The 19,138-nt window shown below is 36.2% G+C and overlaps 4 protein-coding genes, 1 long non-coding RNA gene and 1 pseudogene across 8 annotated transcripts; 2 read left to right on the top strand and 4 right to left on the bottom strand.

The window, feature by feature from the left end:
- The first annotated feature begins 2,198 nt into the window (after positions 1–2,198).
- Positions 2,199–5,536, top strand: LOC129889987 (scarecrow-like protein 28). The gene has a single exon (XM_055965475.1). It carries the CDS (start codon positions 3,123–3,125, stop codon positions 5,154–5,156), a length of 2,034 nt encoding a protein of 677 aa, XP_055821450.1. The 5' UTR covers positions 2,199–3,122; the 3' UTR covers positions 5,157–5,536.
- A 152-nt stretch (positions 5,537–5,688) lies between these two features.
- Positions 5,689–8,038, bottom strand: LOC129890787 (probable (S)-N-methylcoclaurine 3'-hydroxylase isozyme 2; annotated as a pseudogene).
- A 269-nt stretch (positions 8,039–8,307) lies between these two features.
- On the bottom strand, positions 8,308–9,692 carry LOC129890786 (probable (S)-N-methylcoclaurine 3'-hydroxylase isozyme 2). The gene is made up of 2 exons (XM_055966268.1): positions 9,550–9,692; positions 8,308–9,180 (listed from the first exon to the last, which is right to left on the bottom strand). The coding sequence occupies exons 1-2, from the start codon at positions 9,690–9,692 to the stop codon at positions 8,505–8,507; spliced, it is 819 nt and encodes a 272-aa protein (XP_055822243.1). The 3' UTR covers positions 8,308–8,504.
- Positions 9,027–14,125, bottom strand: LOC129889984 (probable (S)-N-methylcoclaurine 3'-hydroxylase isozyme 2). 4 transcript variants are annotated; one of them, XR_008766975.1, is made up of 4 exons: positions 12,933–14,125; positions 12,055–12,669; positions 9,318–9,633; positions 9,027–9,107 (listed from the first exon to the last, which is right to left on the bottom strand). XR_008766975.1 is itself a non-coding variant. In XM_055965473.1 (3 exons), exons 1-2 carry the CDS (start codon positions 13,809–13,811, stop codon positions 12,061–12,063), a joined length of 1,488 nt encoding a protein of 495 aa, XP_055821448.1. In that variant the 5' UTR covers positions 13,812–14,125; the 3' UTR covers positions 9,030–9,107; positions 12,055–12,060. The 4 variants fall into 4 exon arrangements, 3 of the variants coding, with proteins under 3 accessions (XP_055821448.1, XP_055821447.1, XP_055821446.1); XM_055965473.1 differs by lacking the exon at positions 9,318–9,633 and having other exon boundaries at positions 9,030–9,107; XM_055965472.1 differs by lacking the exons at positions 9,027–9,107; positions 9,318–9,633 and adding an exon at positions 11,301–11,380.
- Positions 11,327–12,971, top strand: LOC129889986 (uncharacterized). The gene is made up of 4 exons (XR_008766976.1): positions 11,327–11,492; positions 12,109–12,263; positions 12,428–12,537; positions 12,854–12,971. It is a non-coding gene; the product is annotated as an uncharacterized LOC129889986 (long non-coding RNA).
- Positions 14,126–14,393: 268 nt separating the features above from the next.
- LOC129889985 (acetylornithine aminotransferase, mitochondrial) lies at positions 14,394–18,868 on the bottom strand. Its single transcript, XM_055965474.1, has 3 exons — positions 18,395–18,868; positions 16,789–17,223; positions 14,394–15,358 (listed from the first exon to the last, which is right to left on the bottom strand). The coding sequence occupies exons 1-3, from the start codon at positions 18,794–18,796 to the stop codon at positions 14,819–14,821; spliced, it is 1,377 nt and encodes a 458-aa protein (XP_055821449.1). The 5' UTR covers positions 18,797–18,868; the 3' UTR covers positions 14,394–14,818.
- Between the last annotated feature and the right edge of the window lie 270 nt (positions 18,869–19,138).

Genomic DNA, 19,138 nt, shown 5'->3' with positions numbered 1-19,138 from the left:
AAGGTGGAAATAATTAATCACTCATATTTTTCATTTTTTTTACCATGAGGAAATACATGTGTCATAATGAACTCAACTGGATATTTGACCAAATCAATCTGATGATACTGCCATGCTCCGCAACTCTTGGATTTCACCTGTAATGCTGAAATTAAGTACACCAGAACTTATCTACCTACTTTGGTTAGTTTTAAGAGGCATCTGCAACCTTCCATAATCATAGGTATCGGATAACTTTGTTCATTAAAGTTTAAATATTTTGTCTTTGGAATTGTACTTAAGGTCATAATTGTCAATTCACTTCATTAACCACTAATCTTTGAGTGCGACTCGCAGTAATTTTTTGTGGTCTTGTGAAAATTGTATTATTTATTTATTGTTATGTCTACTCTACGTTATCTTGAATGCAAGTTTAGTTTTCTTCTTTAACAAAGCACACGAAAAATATTTTTGTAAACAGATGGTGGCAAAACTCCAATTCAGCCATCTGCTTGCTCCAATATCGTTTTATCTAAAAATTTAAATTGTTCAAAAATTTATTTATTTTAGTCTTAAATGAAGGTAACTAACTTAGTACAGGGCACTAAATACTTTTCTTAATATAAAACTCTTTGCTTTATTTTTATTTGTCCAATACTGATTTGCATACCTTTTAAAATATAATAAATAAAATGATAATTTATTCTATCACCCTTTAACAATAATTTGAGAAATATATTAAAAATGATAATAAGGATAAATTAGGAACTAAGTGACAAATGAATATCTTTTTTTAATATAGTAAACAAGTAAAATGAACGAAGAGAGTAACAACTACAATAACAACATATTCAAAGTGGGGTCTTCTGAGGAGGGTGGTGTGTTTGAGGTCGAGAAGTAGTTTTCAATATATCATCACCTCAAGTAAAATATTTTACAACAGATTTGAAAAGGAACAAACCATATTAAAAAGAAAAAAGAAAAAAATAGTAGCAATAATAAATAATATGACGAAAATGAAGCAAAAAAAAAGTAATAAAATATTAATAGTAATAAAAAACTAAACTACATTTAATTATCGACTAATTTTGTATCCTAATCCCCACTTTCATATTCTCCTACAAACGCTTGATTGCCTAAAATAATTATCTTAAAATGTGTGCAAAAATCTTAAAAATACACGTAATATGAAACTATAAAACAAAAACATCACTCCAACATTGGTACGAATCTCTTTGCAACTGGCCCCCTTCTTTGTCCTCATTGATATGTCCATCATTAAAGCAATCTAATTAATTAACCTAAAATAAATTACACTACCACTGGCCTTTGTACTGTAATTTCCCTGATTAGTCAGTTAATAATTTGTAATTTCCCATAAAACTTCACTAATTAAAATGGTTAAACAAAAAAGCAACGGTCAAGTAAAAAAACGGGTATCATGAGACATGCACGTGCGTCGGACGTGACTTCACCTGCACCCTCTAAAAGAAAAAAAAAATTACATAATACATGATTGTACCTTTTAATTTGATTTCATCTAGTATTATATCCTTCAATTTTGGGTATATCCAAGTAGAAATTTAAATTTATATAAAGTTGAACAAATAGACATACACGTGATACTTGGTGTCTTACATGATAATTTGCGTAATACGCAACATGCTACTTATATTATGTCATGTAGAATGTGTGTGTATTTGTTTAATTTTATATTAATTTGAATATCTATTTGTGTACGTCCATAGTTGAAGAATATAGATGTCAGCTAATGCTAAATTAAAAAAATATATTTATGTATTATGCAAAAAAAAAATATCTCTCTACGTCCATTTTAAAATATGTCTTTTTTTAAGCTTTTGAATTCTAATTTTACATGTGACATGTTTAAGATCACAAATAATATTTTAATACTATATTTTATGTATCTTTTATTTAATACTATGAAATTAAAAAGGTTTTTTTTTTACTTTCTTAATCTTTATGTTGAGCCAAGATCATACAAATAAATTAAAATTAGGCTGAGAAATAATTTTTCACACTGTTCCCTACAATACCAACTCCCTTTCAACGGTTATATTCCTCTGACAAATACCTCAACGGTCATATTCTTGTTCCTTCTCTACCGTCTGATTAGAATCGGACGGTCATAGATCGAGGTTCCCCTCTCCCCTTTCTCCAACATCATCTTTACCAAGCCATCATTTGTTTCCCTCTAAAAGTGTAAAAACAAGAAGAGGGTTGTTTCAGTCTTGATATATAAAATAACACAGTTGTATATGGGTTATAGCTTTTTTGGGTAGTGGGGCTTTGGGAAGTTATTTCTTTTTCTTCAATTTTCTCTTAATGATGATGATGATGATGACAGTTGATTTGTCTGTTTTCATGCATGTTTGAAGGTTTTGTGAAAGGCTAAATTAAGGGGGGTGGTTTTCTTGGGGGGTTTTAGTTAAGTTTTAGCTAGGATTTGCTTGTGGGGTTGTTTGAAATCTTGTTTGGTGAAATGGGTTGCTTAAAGATTCAATTTTTGGAGTGTTGATTGGTTTAGATTTCAGCTGGCATGGGATTGTTGAAAGTGAATTTTGCTGAAGTGGGTAGCTCAAAGATTCAGTTTTTCTGCTGCATTTCTGGGAAAAGAATGTGTTCAGAGTTTCTTCATTCATGGTGTGAGTTTCTCTTCTTTCAATTCTTTGGGAAATCAAATTTCTAGACAATGAGTTTTGTTTTACTCTGAAAGTTTTGGAATCCGATGATCTTTTTTTGGTAGGTGTTAAAATTGTTGATAATAGGAGAAATTCTTTCCAATTCTTTGATTCTTTCCATTGGTGTGTTTGTATTTGTTGCTGATTCCATTCTTTGTTGCATATAGAAATATTATATATAGGACACACAGATATCACATTTTGTTTTTTTGGCATCGGATTCCAATTTTTGTTTTTCTTGGAACTTCACACACTCACATATAGACATTGTTCTGTTTCTCTTGGATCATCTATAGAAAATTTAGCATTAACATATTGTATATTTCATAGTGAAAATATATACATATATAGAAAGATAAAGAGAGACAGAGACATAGAGAAGAAAAGGGTGGGTGAGTTGGAGTTGTAAAGAAAAGGAAAAAAATTGGAAGGGTGTGAAGAATGTTGGCTGGTTGTTCTTCTTCATTGTTGTCACCTAGGCATAGATTAAGGAGTGAAGCATCTGCACAGTTTCAAGCTTGTAATTTCCCTTCAATGAGCACACAAAGATTGGACTTGCCATGTAGTTTTGCTAGAAAAGATACCTCAAGGTCCCAGTCCATTAGGCCAGTAGGAATTTCTGTTGAGAAGCCAATTGAAGCCAAGAACAGTACTTGCTCTCTCAAGCAGAACATTCGTATACCGCCATCCACAAGTGCTCAGACATCATATGTAGAAGGTAGGAGAGAAAGCAAAGATGAATTTTGGGAAAAAGGTAGGAGCTTGAAGAGGTATGCTGAGCAAGAATGTATGGATGATGAGACCTGCATGAGCAGAGCTAAGAGGAAAAAAAGTAGTAGGAAGTCAGGTGATTGTTCAGAAGATGGCTATGGTCTGAGTTTGAGCCAATTGGGTGGTGGCGATTTCTGGTTACAATCAGGTTTCAATGTGGCACGATCAGTTCCCCTAATTGCAGGCCTTCATCCACCTCAAGCAGCACCATTCTCCTTTTCTTGTTCCGGAGAGGAAGAGAGTGTATGTTATGTGCCTAGTGAGGTGATATCACCACCTCTGCCTTTGTCAAACAATCCTTGGATTGAATCTGTAGTGACTGAGATTACTAATTTTGGTGACAAGAATGTCTCAACAAGTCAAGATCCTGCCAAAGAGGCCTCAGTATCAAGTGCTTCTTTAGACAGCCATGGCTTGGGTCTTAGGCCTAATGAGAATCCGGGGGAGCATGAAATAGGCAATGGTTCTAGGCTACCTAATCCAAATGACAGGGGTGAAGTTGTAACAGCACATAATGGGCATAATAACCATAGGGAGGATGATGCAGCTGAGCTGATCAGCTTACTTGTGAGTTGTGCTGAAGCAATTGGCTCAAGGAATGTTACTGGTGTTAATCAACTGATAGCTAGGCTAGGGCAGCTTGCCTCTCCAAGAGGGTCTCCAATAAGCCGGCTAACTGCTTACTTCACCGAAGCTTTAGCTTTGCGTGTTGCAAGGCTTTGGCCTCACATCTTTCACATTATACCCCCTCGGGACCTTGATCGTTTAGATGATGATAGCAGTACATCATTGAGGCTGTTGAATCAGGTTAGTCCAATTCCAAAGTTCATCCATTTCACATCAAATGAGATTCTGCTTAGAGCTTTTGAAGGCAAGGACCGGGTTCACATTATTGATTTTGACATTAAGCAAGGACTGCAGTGGCCTAGTCTGTTTCAGAGTTTGGCTTCTAGGCCAAACCCTCCTACGCATGTTAGAATTACTGGTATAGGAGAATCAAAGCAGGATCTTGTTGAAACAGGAGATAGACTTGCCGAGTTTGCTGAGGCGTTGAATCTGGCTTTCGAGTTCCATCCTGTTGTTGACAGGTTGGAAGATGTACGGCTATGGATGCTTCATGTAAAAGAGGGAGAAAGTGTTGCAGTGAATTGTGTGTTACAGATGCATAGGCTTCTATATGATAGTTCTGGGGGGATCCTGAGGGACTTTTTGGGGCTGATTAGAAGCACAAATCCAACCATTATTCTGATGGCAGAGCAAGAAGCCGAGCACAATGAGCCTAGCTTGGAAGCAAGACTTGTCAACTCACTCAGATACTATGCTGCTGTCTTTGATTCTATTGGTTTCAGCCTTCCATTAGACAGCCCTGCCAGGATTAAGATAGAAGAGTTGTTTTCTCGGGATATTAGAAATATAATTGCTTGTGAAGGACGAGATAGGACTGAAAGGCATGAATGTTTTGGGAAATGGCGGAAGTTGATGGAACAAGGGGGTTTCAGATGCACAGGGATTACAGAAAGAGAACTGCTTCAGAGTCAAATGCTGTTGAAGATGTACTCATGTGAAGTCTACAGGGTCACAAAGCAAGGGAACGACGATGCTGCACTTACTCTGAGTTGGTTAGACCAGCCTCTATACACAATCTCCGCGTGGGCACCCCTTGATGCTGCTGGAAGTTCATCCTCTTATTATCAGCCAAGTTGATTGATTCGTCTTCTGCCGAAGCTCTTCATTCATTCACAGACACACAATCGCTGTTCTTTTCGTACACAGGAAAAAGGTTAACAAATTCTTTGTAGGTAGAGTCATTCTTTCATTCTTTATTGCAGATAGATTTGCCGATCTGGTAAGAAAAGAAAATCTTTTAGATAAAAATGCATAGAGTCAGGGTTTATTCTGTTCAGCACCTTTGATTTCATATTTGTATTCATTCTTTATTCTTCTTGTAAGCTAGGTATTCTTTCTTAGTTCAGTATATTCAGTCAATTTCATCAATGTATTTTTTCTTTGGTTGTAATGATTTGTCGTTTTTTCTCATTTAATTGTAGCAAGAAGATATCATATATTGTTTTCAATGAAGTGATTCTTTTAGTAATTTCTCATGTCAGTTACAAATTCTTTGCCTTCATTTATATATATTTGTATGTTTGAATCCTCTCTATCTTTTTGAGGGCAAGAAAGAAGAATAGAATCCAAATGAAATAATCACTTGAAATTTATGCAATTGCACACGATCTTATCTTAATATATAACTTGCCACTTTATCACCACAAGAACTTCTGTCTATAAATAACAACACGAGAATACAGCAGGAAAAAATATAGTTGTATCTAATGCACAATACAAGGTATACTGATAGTATCTACCGATGGTCATTTTCTGGCCTTGGGAATCAGAAGCAGCGGTTCTTTCTTTTGCAGTGCTATTCCAAACTTTTCAGTCATGTCTAGCTAGACGGGACATTTTCCATGAGGAAGTTCCCAATCAAAGAAATGAACAAGTGAAGCAAGGACTAAGGGAATTTTTATTGCAGCCATTGGCAGTCCTGGGCATATTCTCCTTCCTGCACCGAAGGGTAAGAACTCAAAGTCCTTCCCTTTGAAATCCATATCGGAACTCAGAAACCTTTGTGGTTTAAACATCTCTGGATCTTCCCATATCAAAGGATCCCTCGTGATAGCCCAGACATTAACCAAGATTTGAGCGTCTTCAGGAATTGTGTAACTCATCACTTGGCAGGTTTCGATAGCACGATGTGGAAGCAACAATGGTGCTGGAGGATGCAACCTAAGTGTTTCCTTCACACAGGCTTGGACATAGGACATCTGCAGCAATTGATATTCTTTTAGGTAATAATTTTCACTGAATTCTATCTCGAGCTCCTCTTGAACTTTCTTCATCGACTCTACATTTTTTATCAGTTCCGCCATCGCCCACTCGATTGTTGAGGTACTGGTGTCTGAACCAGCAGCGAGTAACTCCTTCACAGGGTTAGAAGGAAACTTGTTATATATACTACATCCCAATAAAGAATTTCATCTTTCTTGAATATAAGAACTCTAAAAAGAGAAGTGCTAAAGGCTCAATCCATCTTTATCAGTTGTCTAACATCATCTATGCACAAAGATTAACATGATTACTGTAAAACTTGGCTTACACCAGAAAATGAATCTCACAGATCCAATTCTAAGAGAAGGAGAGGAAACCGTTATCAAGGAGAGTCTCCAAGAAATCTTGTTGGCTAGAAGAACCATTTTCTCTACTGTTCCTTCTTTCTTCAAGAATCGGTTCCCAGTTGGAACAAAACTTTGTCGCTAAATCTATAGACCTTTTTCGCAGACCTTAAAGATCTAATTTACTTAAAATAGGATAAAAATCAGATATATTTGGAGCAGAGGCCACTTCCACTATTCCCCTTACAAGACTTTTGATCTCACCATCTTCTGTTTCTTCCACCAAATTAATCATATCCTTAGATATCAGAACATTACTCAGCATGTTCAACAAAGTTGCAAAGACTAGCTCTCCAATATTCACCACTTGATCTTCTTTTGACCTCAAGAATTCTACCAATTCCATCACTTTTTTCTCCCTCAGACAAGCTTGAGACTTCAATATTTTGCCAGCAAAAAGCTCAGTTCTGCATAAAGTTCTCAATTATCTCCATCCACTGTAACATTCAGATTTCCAGACCAATGATGTTTTGTCAAGATCTGATCCTTTTGATGGAACAGCATTTAGAACATGTCTCCCTGACAGAATTCTATCATGGTTTTTGAGGATTTCTATAGCAACAGAAGGTGATGATCCAACAACTAGCCATTTAGTTCCAAGCTTCAGGGACATAAGGGGGCCATAAGTTTTTGCAAAGTTTGTCAGAGTTATGTGAGGCATTTCTCCCATTTGAAAAATGTTTCCTATGACTGGCCATGGTGTTGGTCCTGGTTGGAAGTTGTGTGATTTTTGATGATTTGAAAACTTTTTTGATGAAAAGAATTAAGGGTAAGAAGAAAAGTGAAAGCAGGGAAAGAATTTCGACCTGCAAATGAACAAGTGTTTTTCTCTTTCAAATATATTTTAGTGTAGAATTTTCAGCTAGATTTATTGAAGTAACCACATAAGCTAGATCCTTTAGTTAAAAGTATTATCTTCTATTTGTGGAGCATGTGTGTTTGTACTAACGTGTTTTATTGCAATTGAAAGTGATTGATTCTAGGAGAGGGTGATATAGGGGAAGATATTTAAGGAGTCAATTTTCTCTCTGTTTGTCATGAAACAGAAATCTTAATAACAACTATAGGAGGTCATTTGGAGCATTTCTTTTTATATAGGTGAACTTCAGTCTTTTTTTAAAAAAAAAAACTTAATAAGTTTAAGAACCTCTTGTACAATAAAAGGCAATTTATCATCTAGGTTTTGAGATGCTCATGATTCATGACTTGCTTAAAGTTATTACTTATCCTGCCTAAAATTCTACTCCACAATTTTAGCACATTCATCTTAGCATCCGCATCTCTGCTACACTCATCTTGTAGATATTGTTCCATTGTCATTGAGGGCAAGGAGAGTAGATCCAAGTGAACCATTTTCACTTTGAAATTTATGCAATTGCACATGATCTTATTATCTTAATATATAACTTGCCTCTTTATCACCACAAGAACTTTTGTCTATAACTACACGAGAATACAACAACAGCAGCTCAGTATAGTCCCACAAAGTGGGGTCTGACAAGGTTGAGTGTACGCAGACCTTACCCCCTACCTCAAAGGTAGAGAGACTATTTCATATAGACCCTAGGCTCCTGAAAAGACTGTCCAGAAAAAAAAGTAATGGAAGTACAAGAAACAACAAATAGTAACCAAAACAATAGCCAGTAGCGGAACAATACTACAACAAAATAATACGATAGTCGAAGTACATGATACAACAAATAGTAACAGAAATTGAAGGACAACTACACGAGAATGCAGCCGGATAAAATATACTTGTATCTAATGCACAATGCAAGGTATATCACAGATAAGAGATACTAATAGTGTATCCAGATGGTCATTTTCTGGCCTTGGGAATCAGAAGCAATGGTTCTTTCTTTTGCAGTGTTACTCCAAACTTCTCAGTCATGTCTAGCTCGATGGGACATTTTCCATGAGAAAGTTCCCAATCAAAGAAATGAACAAGAGAACCAAGGACTAAGGGAATTTTTATTGCAGCCATTGGCATGCCTGGGCACTTTCTCCTTCCTGCACTGAAGGGTAAGAACTCAAAGTCATTCCCTTTGAAGTCCATATAAGAACTCAGAAACCTCTGTGGTCTAAACATCTCTGGATCTTCCCATATCAAAGGATCCCTCGTGATAGCCCAGACGTTAACCAAGACTTGAGCATCTTTAGGTATTGTGTGACTCATCACTTGGCAAGTTTCGATAGCATGATGTGGAAGCAGCAATAGTGCTGGCAACTTAAGTGTTTCCTTCACACAGGCTTGGACATAGGACATCTGCAGCAATTGAGATTCTTTTAGGTAATCATTTTCACTGAGTTCTATCTTGAGCTCCTCTTGAACTTTCTTCATTGACTCTACATTTTTTATCAGTTCTGCCATTGCGCACTCGATTGTTGAGGTACTGGTGACTGAACCGGCAGCGAGTAACTCCTTCACAGGGTTAGAAGCAAACTTGTTATATACTACATCCAATAGAGAACTCCAATTTTCTTGAATATAAGAACTTTAAAAAGAGAAGTGCTAAAGGCTCAATGCATAGGTATCACTAGCATAAATGCACAAAGATTAACATGATTACTTTGGTTTTCATTTTTGAAATACTAAAAACTAACTTGGTTTATACCATAAAATGAATCTTACAAATCAAATTCTGAGAGAAGGAGAGGAAACAACCCATATATAGCTGGTGGATATGACTATTGGTAAAACCATTATCAAGGAGAGTTTCCAAGTAATCTTGTTGGCTAGAAGAACCATTGTCTCTACTGTTCCTTCTTTCTTCAAGAATGGGTTCCCAATTGGAACAAAGTTTTGTTACTAATGCCTGAGAAAAGTTCAGTTCTGCATAAAGTCCTCAAGTATTTCCATCCACTCAGATTTCCAGGCCAATGATGTCTTCTCAAGATCTGATCCTTTTGATGGAACAGCATCTGGAACATCTCTCCCTGTCAGAATTCTATCATGGGTTTGAGAAATTCTATAGCAGCAGAGGGTGATGATCCAACAACTAGCCATTGAGTTCCAAGCCATAGGGACATAAGGGGGCCATAAGTTTTTACAAAATTTGTCAGAGTTATGTGAGGCATTTTTCCCTTATGAAAAATGTTTCCTAGGACTGGCCATGGTGTTGGTCCTGGTGGAAGTTGTGTAATTTTGGATGATTTGAAAACTTTGAAGATAAAAAAAATTAAGGGCAAGAGGAAAAGTGCAAGCAGGAACAGAATTTTAAATTGCTGAGCCATGACGTGTAAATGAACAAGTTTTTTTTCTTTCAAATCAAATATATTTTAGTGTAGAATTTTCTACTAGATTTATTGAAGTAACCTCATAAGCTAGATCTAGTAGTTAAAAGTACTTATCTTCCATTTGTGGAGCAAATGTTTTTGCATCCTGTTGTTAAAAGTACTTATCTTCCATTTGTGGAGCAACAGTTTTTGTATCCTGTAGTTAAAAGTACTTATCTTTGGAGGAAGTGTTTTTGTATCCAGTTAAAAGTACTTATCTTCTATTTGTGGAGCAAATGTTTTTGTATCCTGTAGTTAAAAGTACTTATCTTCTATTTGTGGAGCAAGTCTTTTAGTATCCTGTAGTTAAAAATACTTATCTTCTATTTGTAGAGCAAGTGTTTTTGTATTCTGTAGTTAAAAGTACTTATCTTCTATTTGTGGAGCAAGTCTTTTAGTATCCTGTAGTTAAAAATACTTATCTTCTATTTGTAGAGCAAGTGTTTTTGTATTCTGTAGTTAAAAGTACTTATCTTCCATTTGTGGAGCAAGTGTTTTTGCATCCTGTAGTTAAAAGTACTTATCTTCTATTTGTGGAGCAAGTATTTTAGTATCCTGTAGTTAAAAGTACTTATCTTCCATTTGTGGAGCAAGTGTTTTTGTATTTTGTAGTTAAAAGTACTTATCTTCGGAGTAAGTGTTTTTGTATCCTGTAGTTAAAAGTACTTATCTTCTATTTGTGGAGCAAGTGTTTTTGTATCCTGTAGTTAAAATAATTATCTACTATTTGTGGAGCAACTGTTTTTATACCAACTTGTATTATTGGGAATTGAAAGTGATTGATTCTAGGAGAGGGTGATATAGGGGAAGATATTTCAGCAGTCAATTTTCTCTCTATAGGAGGTTGGAGCATTTCTTTTTTTTATATAGGTGAACTTTCGATCTTTATTTCTTTTCTGTTTTTTTTTTTGAAAAGAAATAAAAAATTAACAGGTTTAAACACCTCTTGCATAATAAATAGACAATCATTATCTAGGTTTTGCAATGCTCATGACATCCTTCTAGCTATTACATGTTCTACCTAAAATGTTACGCCACTACTTTAGCACATCCATCGTAGCATCCACAACTCTGCAATACTCATCTTGTGAATACTGTTCCATTGTAATCAAGGGCAAGCAGAGTAGATCCAAGTGAAACATTTTCACTTGAAAATTTATGCACCTGGACACATGTTCTTATCTTAATAGGACTATAACTTGCCTCTTATCACCAAAAGAATTTCTGCTTATAACCACACGTGATTAGAGGAGGACAGAAAAATACCTGTATCTAATGCACAGGGATTACAAAAAAGGAACTGTTTCATAGTCAAATGCAGTTGAAGATGTATTCATGTGAAGACTACAGGATCACAAAGCAGAGAACAACAATGCAGCACAGCGTCTCCGTGTAAGCACCCCTTGATGCTTCTGGAACCTGGAAGTTCATCCTCTTATTATCAGCCAAGTTGATTGATTGGTGTTTTGTCGAAGCTCTTCATTCAGTCATAATCACACAATTGTTGTTCTTTTTTGTACACAGGAAAAAGGTAAACAAATTCTTTGTAGGTAGAGTCCTTTTTTCGTTCTTTATTGCAGATAGATTTGCCAATCTTTTAGATAAAAATGCATAAGGTCCGGTATAGGTTTCTAGTTCCTTAGGCTTCATTTTGTTCGTACCTGTGATTTCATATTTGTATTCTTCCTTAGTTCAGTATATTTAGTCAATTTCGTCGATAAATTCTTTGTTGATTGTAATGATTTGTTATTGTTTCTCATTAAATTGTAGCAAGAAGACATCAGATATTGTTTTCAGTGAAGTGATTCTTTTGGGAATTTCTCAAGTCAATCACAAATTCCTTGCATTGATTTATATATTTGTATGTATGTATCCTCTGTGTCTTTGAGGGAAAGGAGAGTAGAACCCAAATGAAATAGTTTCACTTAAAATTTATGCAATTGCACATGATCTTATCTTAATATATAACTTGTCTCTTTAGCACCATAAGAACTTCTGTCTATAACTAGACGAGATATAGCAGGACAAATTATACTTGTATCTAATGCACAGTACAACGAATAGCACAGATAAGAGATACTGATAGTATATACCAATGGTCATTTTCTGACCCTGGGAATCAGAAGCAGTGGTTCTTTCTTTTGCAGTGTTACTCCAAACTTTTCAGTCATGTCTAGCTCGGCGAGACATTTACCATGAGGAAGTTCCCAATCAAAGAAATGAACAAGTGAAGCAAGGAGTAAGGGAATTTTTATTGCAGCCATTGGCAGTCCTGGGCATATTCTCCTTCCTGCACCGAAGGGTAAGAACTCAAAGTCATTCCCTTTGAAATCCATATCAGAACTCAGAAACCTCTGTGGTCTAAACATCTCTGGATCTTCCCATATCAAAGGATCCCTTGAAATAGCCCAGACGTTAACCAAGATTTGAGCGTCTTTAGGAATTGTGTAACTCATCACTTGGCAGGTTTCGATAGCACTATGTGGAAGCAACAATGGTGCTGGAGGGTGCAACCTAAGTGTTTCCTTCACACAGGCTTGGACATAGGACAGCTGCAGCAATAGAGATTCTTTTGGGTAATCACTTTCACTGAGTTCTATCTCGAGCTCATCTTGAACTTTCTTCATGGACTCTACATTTTTTATCAGTTCAGCCATCGCCCACTCAATTGTTGAGGTACTGGTGTCTGAACCAGCAGAGAGTAACTCCTTCACAGGGTTAGAAGAAAACTTGTTATATACTTGCTACATCTCAATAGAAAACTCCTAACTTTCTTGAATATAAGAACTTAAAAAGGAGAAGTGCTAAAGAGGTTAAATGCATTGGTATCAGATGTATAACAGAATATATGCACAAGGACTAACATGATTACTTTGATTTTCATTTTTTCAGCTACTACTGTAAAGACCTAACTTGGTTTATACCAGAAAATGAAACAAAGCAAATTTTGAGAGAAGGAGACTGAACAAACCACAAATAGCTGGTGGATACAATCATTCGTAAAACCATTATCAAGTAGAGCTTCCAAGAAGTCATGTTGCCTAGAAGAACCACTCTCTTTATTGTTCCTTCTTTCTTCAAGAATCGATTCCCAGTTGGAACGAATCTCTGTCATTACATATCTAGCTTTTTCTCGCAGACCTTGAAGATCTAACTTACCTAAAATAGGATAAAAATCAGATATATTTGGAGCAGAGATCGCTTCCACTAATCCCCTTACCAGATTTCTAATCCCACTATCTTCTGTTTCTTTCTCCAAATTAATCATATCTTTAGATATCAGAACATTACTCAGCATGTTCAACATAGTTGCAAAGACTAGTTCTCCAATATTCACCACTTGACCTTCTTTTGACTTCAAGAATTCAACCAATTCCATCACTTTTTTCTCCCTCAGACAAGCTTGAGACTCCAATACTTTTCCAGCGAAAAGCTCAGTTCTGCATAAAGTCCTCAAGTATCTCCATTCATTATGACATTCAGAAGCCCAGCCCATTGATATCTTGTCAAGATCTGATCTTTTTGATGGAACAGCATTTGGAACATTTCTCCCTGACAGAATTCTATCATGGGTTTTGAGTATTTCTATAGCAGCAGAAGGTGATGATCCAACAACTAGCCATTTAGTTCCAAGCTTTAGTGACATAATGGGGCCATAAGTTTTTGCAAAATTTGTCAGAGTTATGTGAGGCATTTTTCCCATATGAAAAATATTTCCTATGACTGGCCATGGTGTTGGTCCTGGTGGAAGTTTTGTGATGTTTGATGATCTGAAAACTTTGAAGAGGAAAAAAGATAAGGGTAAGAGGAAAAATGGAAGCAGGAAAAGAATTTCAAATGGCTGAGCCATGACCTGCTAATTAACAAGTTTATTTTTTCTTTGAAATATATTTGTGTGTCGAATTTTCTACTAGATTTATTGAAGTAACCTCATAAACTAGATCATGTAGTTACAACTTACAAGTACTTATCTAATAGTAGTGAGGCAAGCATTTTTTGACTAACTTGTATTCTTGTGAACTGAAAGTGATTGATTCCAGAAAAGGATGATATAGGAGAAGATATTTAATTAGTCAATTTTCTCTGCTTTTATCATGAAAAAATCGTAACATCAACTATTCAGGTCATTTGGAGCATTTCCCTTTTATTTGGGTGAACTTTCAATCTATATTTCTTTACTTATTTAAAGGTTCAAAAACACTCTTGTACAAGTACTTATCTAATAGTACGAGGTGTGGGGCTTATTAGGCCTAAAATGCTACTCCACCATTTTTTTCACATCCATCATAGCATTCACATTTCCGCAACATATAGCATTCACATTTCCGCAACATTCATCGTGTGGATACTGTTCAATTGTCATTGAGGGCAAGCAGATTAGATCCAAGTGAAACATTTTCACTTGAAAAGTTATGCACTTGCACATAATCTTATCTTAATTTGCCTCTTATCACTACAAGAACTTCTGTTTATAAACCACACAAGATTACATAGATGGTGCTGGACTCTCTCAAAAAGCCCCTCTCTCGGATGAGTTATACATTTCCGGAAGATGGATATTATGTTATTACAGAGGAGACCATCCATTAGCTCGATTCAGCTGGAGGAAATTGACGTTATATATAAAACTTAAAAACTGATCGTTCACTTCTGGAGGAAAAGTTTAAATAAGATCAACTTATTTCGGATAACCAATTTGCTCCTAAATGAATCTTCAGCCAACAGAATGACAGATGATACCTTTGATATTACATGCCAATACACTTTGTTACATCTCATGATAGTGATCTCCATCAGCAATGCGATCCTGTGAAGCTCCTCATAAAAGTGAACATGCAGGAAAACTTTCATTCGATCCTAGTCCTTGGCGGTCTTTTCTAGTACAGGCAAACAATTGAATAAGATCTCAGCTGCATGGTCCAATTCTTGCTCTGTGATGGTCAATGGTGGTACAAGCCTCACAACATTTCCTTTACCTGCCGTCAATACAAGAAGGCCAGATTGTTGACATGCTTCAACCAGCGGAGATGCTGGTACATCAAGGTCGATCCCAATAATAAGCCCCACACCTCGTACTTCTCTCACATGTGAGTTCCCTCCTAATTTCTTAACAAGCAATTCCATGAAATATTGACCTTTCTTTGCGACACTGGCAAGGAAACCTGGTCCGGAGATCTTGTCCAGCACAGCAACTGCAGCATTGCAAACAAGAGGACCGCCAGCAAAGGTGCTACCATGATCCCCATAATTGATGGCAGCAGCAACTCTTTCAGTTACTAACACTGCCCCAATAGGTAGACCTCCTGCAAGAGGCTTTGCAAGAGTCATTATATCTGGGTATATGTCATAAGCTTCGTGCGCCCAAAGATGGCCAGTTCTTCCTAGGCCGCATTGAACCTAATAAAAGAAAATATAAGTAAAAGCTTCAGTATAGTGTTGTACATTGACACATCCCATCCAATTTAATTCCAGAATGACCATTGTTACAGTAGGAAAGAGAGCGTTAACGACCCAAGAAGTCGATCATCAAACTACACTTTGAAATGACATTTATAATTTGTAACTTTTTTTACAAGTAGATGGTGTTCATATTTCTTCAATTAGCTATTTATATACCCAACAAATATAAACCAATCTTAGGCAACATATTGCTCTTAGTGAATGAACATAGAGAACCTTAATCCTATATACCAGCTTTGGTGGATTGAGCAGTGTTTGACGGCGAAAGGCGACAAAAGGTGATAAGGGTCTGCCTTGCCACAAGGCAAGGCGAGCGGCGAGGCGCTCACATTTTTGAAGTGTGGCGACAATTAAATACCAAAATATTAAAATATTTGAATAGCATACATAAATAATCAAAATCTCAACTGCAATAACATATTAGCAAATATTTCAATTCAAAAACTGAAAATAGATAGTACATGCTAAAAGTCTAGAATTTGAATGAGAAAAAAAGGGAACAAAAGTCAAAATAGTGATAAAAAAACAGAGGTAGAAGTAACCCTGAAGTCAGAAGGAGGAAAAAAAAGAAATAAAGGAAGAAGAAAAGAAGAAGAAATTAGAAGAAGAAAAGGAGAAATACGTATTGGTTGGACTTTGGAGTCGCCGAAAAAATCTGGCTGGTCGCCGGAGGAGTCGACTGGTGGGAGTCGCAGTCTCAGTCTAAGAGTGCAACTGTGCAAATTAGGAAAGAAAACCCTAAAATTATCTTTTAACTTTTAAAACCCTAAAGTGGTCGCCTTTTTTTTTAAAGAAAATACAAAAGGCGACGCCTTTGTCGCCTCTAGCCATGGCGTCTCCTTTTGAAGATCGCCTCGCCACAAAGCTAATAGGCAATGAAGGGTCGGTTTGCCTCTCGCCATTGGCGACGAGGCAATCGTTTTTCACAATACTGGGATTCAGTATACATAAAACAAGAGCAGACAGTTTTTTCCTTAATGAAGTAATTGGGAACCAGTATTCATTATTGAAATAATGCTAACCAGTACAATCCCTGCATAACTTATTTCTCAACCAAATGACCCCTAAGCGCAAAATGCTGAACTTTTCTATCCATTTCACTATGAAGACTTCTGGCAAACATTTTCATATGTTTTCTTTTGATGAATCCTAGACAAATTACCGTACGAAAATAATACAATGTATTACTACTTTACAAAGACATGTGCTATTGGTCAAAGGTAACTGCATTTATGTAAGAAAAAAAAACTGATCAGGTAAGTTTGTTTATGTAATTTTCTTCAATGTAACAGACACTCATGCTTGTCAGATGAGACATTAGCTTAATGTGCTAAAGTGGTAGCAATGTATTCTGTAAAGTTTCTTACCTCATCAAAGACAAGAAGAGAACCTGCACTATCACAGGCAGTCCTCAGTGCTTGTAAAAATTCTTTTGTTGCACTATATATGCCACCTTCACCTTGGATTGGTTCGACAAATACAGCAGCTATTTTACCACTCTGAATTAGTTCTTTTGCTGCTTCAACATTACCATACTCCAGGAAAGTAACTCCTGGCATTACAGGTTCAAAAGGTGACCTGTAATATTCTTTGCTTGTCAAAGCAACAGCACCCATGGTCCTTCCATGGAAGCAATTGGAGAAGGCAATAAACTCCACAGGAGGTTGCTTCTCATCGGGATGAGAGAATCTCTGAAACTTCCTTGCAAATTTAATTGCAGCTTCATTTGCTTCCGTTCCAGAGTTTGACAAGAAAACACGGTCTGCAAAAGAAATAGCAACAAGGCGTTTCGCAAGCTCCAGCTGAAAGAAATAATAGAACACTATGTTAGTGTTATATACAAAGATCCTTTAGCAGATGGAGGAGAAAAGATGCTCCTTGAAGCCATAATAATTAATCATATACAAAGTTACAGGTAAGAAGGTAAGTAAGTGATATATCCAGTTATAGACAGAGAAGAACAAACATGTTCAGGAACGCTCTGCTGAATAAAACAAGAGGCAGAGACAGAAACTTGAGTTAATGGATTCTGCATTCTAAAATTGTAGCTTACACTGGGTTTTTGAAAAAATAAATTTACATACATAGTGAATTTCGTAACACAAATACAAGGTTTTGACTAAAGCTGTTGGGTTCTGCCAAATCTGTAACTTTTTCTCTAGCTCCGCCCCTAATAAGACCCCTCTCGCCAACATCTCCCAAAATATTCAGAAATGAAGAAACTTACACACTGCTAGTAAGTTCCAATTACCACATCATACCATTCAGTGGCACAAAATGAATCCACAATAATATACTGCTATTTTTTTCAATCCAGAATCATATCTACTTTGACTCTATTCAAAGAGGGCACATTCTAAGAAGAACTAGAAAACTTGAACATAATAAAATTGAATTAATATTCTCTGTCATCATTCTGACTACACAAGTACCCAAGAGTGTGACCTACTGGTCAATGAAAATGAAGTGGGTTGACCACCATGTGTTCTAGGTTCAAATCCCAGTAGAAACAATAACAACTAGCGAATTATTTCCATCTATTCTAGCCTTGTTAGACAGAGTTATCCAATTAAGTTGCTCGGACTCTCCTAAATTGTTGATGCACCCGTGTCGGATCCTTACAAAATGGACTACTTTTCTAGGATCCGACACGCTCCCATCGCAATTTTTTAAAAGAGGTACTCATACATGTTGCTAGGACCCGACACTCCCCCATCGGCTTGTCTATATTGATCATTAATATCCATCCCACTCTATTTGATCACGTTTCCTTCCAAAAATACTAGTAAAAAGCTTCAAAAGACTCTCTTTTTTAATCCCTATGCACTATAAAATTCCCAAAAAGAGAAAAGAAAACTTGTATCCATTAAAGAACCTCAAAAATAAAATCCCCTTTTTAAATCCCTGTGCACAATAATTCCAAATTAAATTTGTAATAAAAAGATACAAAATGAGAGCCCAAAAAAGGTTCACCTGAGGGAGAGAATAGTAAAGATTGCTGACATGGGTTAGGATATTAGCTTGTTGAGTAACAGCCCTAATCCAATCAGGATCACCATGTCCAAGTGCATTTACAGCAATACCAGAGGTCAAGTCCAAATATTCTCGCCCTTCAATATCATACAATTTACATCCTTTGCCACTCGACAAAACCAATGGAGCCCTAGCATATGTACCCACAAAAACCTTGTTAGATTCCTCCATCACCTCTTTGCTCAAATCCGGTGCCTGCACTTCCACGTTAAGGCTAGCGGCGATTCTAACACCGCCGCCGCCGCCGCCATATCTGACATTGTTAAAGGGACGGCGGAGATGGGTCGAACCGGAAACCGATGAAAAGGGGTTGGTGAGGAAAAAGGATGATGAAGAGCTCATTGTTGACAAAAGAAGAATTTTTTAGCCAAACTATAGAGAGGATTTTCGCCGAAAAACTTTTATGCTATATTTGAATTATTTAAACTTTGAGGTATTTGTATGTAAAAGACATAAAATTTAAATGAGATATTTTATTAATTATATTAATATATGATGTTCGTCAACCTTCTAGTAATATAATTATATTAATGACAATAATGTTGTCGATATTAAATAAATTAATTAAATAAGATACTTAATTACATTTGAATTTGAAATGTCTATATGAATCTATTGACGATTTGAATAAACAATTAATAATTAAATTTGAACTATTTAAATAAACAATCTCTAAGGCATAAT

This window comes from Solanum dulcamara, chromosome 5 (genome assembly GCF_947179165.1).
Source record: "Solanum dulcamara chromosome 5, daSolDulc1.2, whole genome shotgun sequence".
Classification (NCBI taxonomy): Eukaryota; Viridiplantae; Streptophyta; class Magnoliopsida; order Solanales; family Solanaceae; genus Solanum; species Solanum dulcamara.
This window is presented reverse-complemented; position numbering and strand designations above follow the sequence as displayed.

Coding starts and splice junctions, on each gene's coding strand:
- LOC129889987 (XM_055965475.1), top strand. CDS start 3,123: ATGTTGGCTGGTTGTTCTTCTTCATTGTTGTCACCTAGGCATAGATTA.
- LOC129890786 (XM_055966268.1), bottom strand. CDS start 9,692: ATGGCTAGTTGTTGGATCATCACCCTCTGCTGCTATAGAATTTCTCAA. Junction 9,181..9,549: donor TCATTGGCCTGGAAATCTGA/GTGGATGGAAAT, acceptor CTCTTTTTAAAG/TTCTTATATTCAAGAAAATT.
- LOC129889984 (XM_055965473.1), bottom strand. CDS start 13,811: ATGGCTCAGCCATTTGAAATTCTTTTCCTGCTTCCATTTTTCCTCTTA. Junction 12,670..12,932: donor GTATCCACCAGCTATTTGTG/GTTTGTTCAGTC, acceptor AACCCTGTGAAG/GAGTTACTCTCTGCTGGTTC.
- LOC129889985 (XM_055965474.1), bottom strand. CDS start 18,796: ATGAGCTCTTCATCATCCTTTTTCCTCACCAACCCCTTTTCATCGGTT. Junction 17,224..18,394: donor TTTACTATTCTCTCCCTCAG/GTGAACCTTTTT, acceptor TATTTCTTTCAG/CTGGAGCTTGCGAAACGCCT. Junction 15,359..16,788: donor CTCTTCTTGTCTTTGATGAG/GTAAGAAACTTT, acceptor TTCTTTTATTAG/GTTCAATGCGGCCTAGGAAG.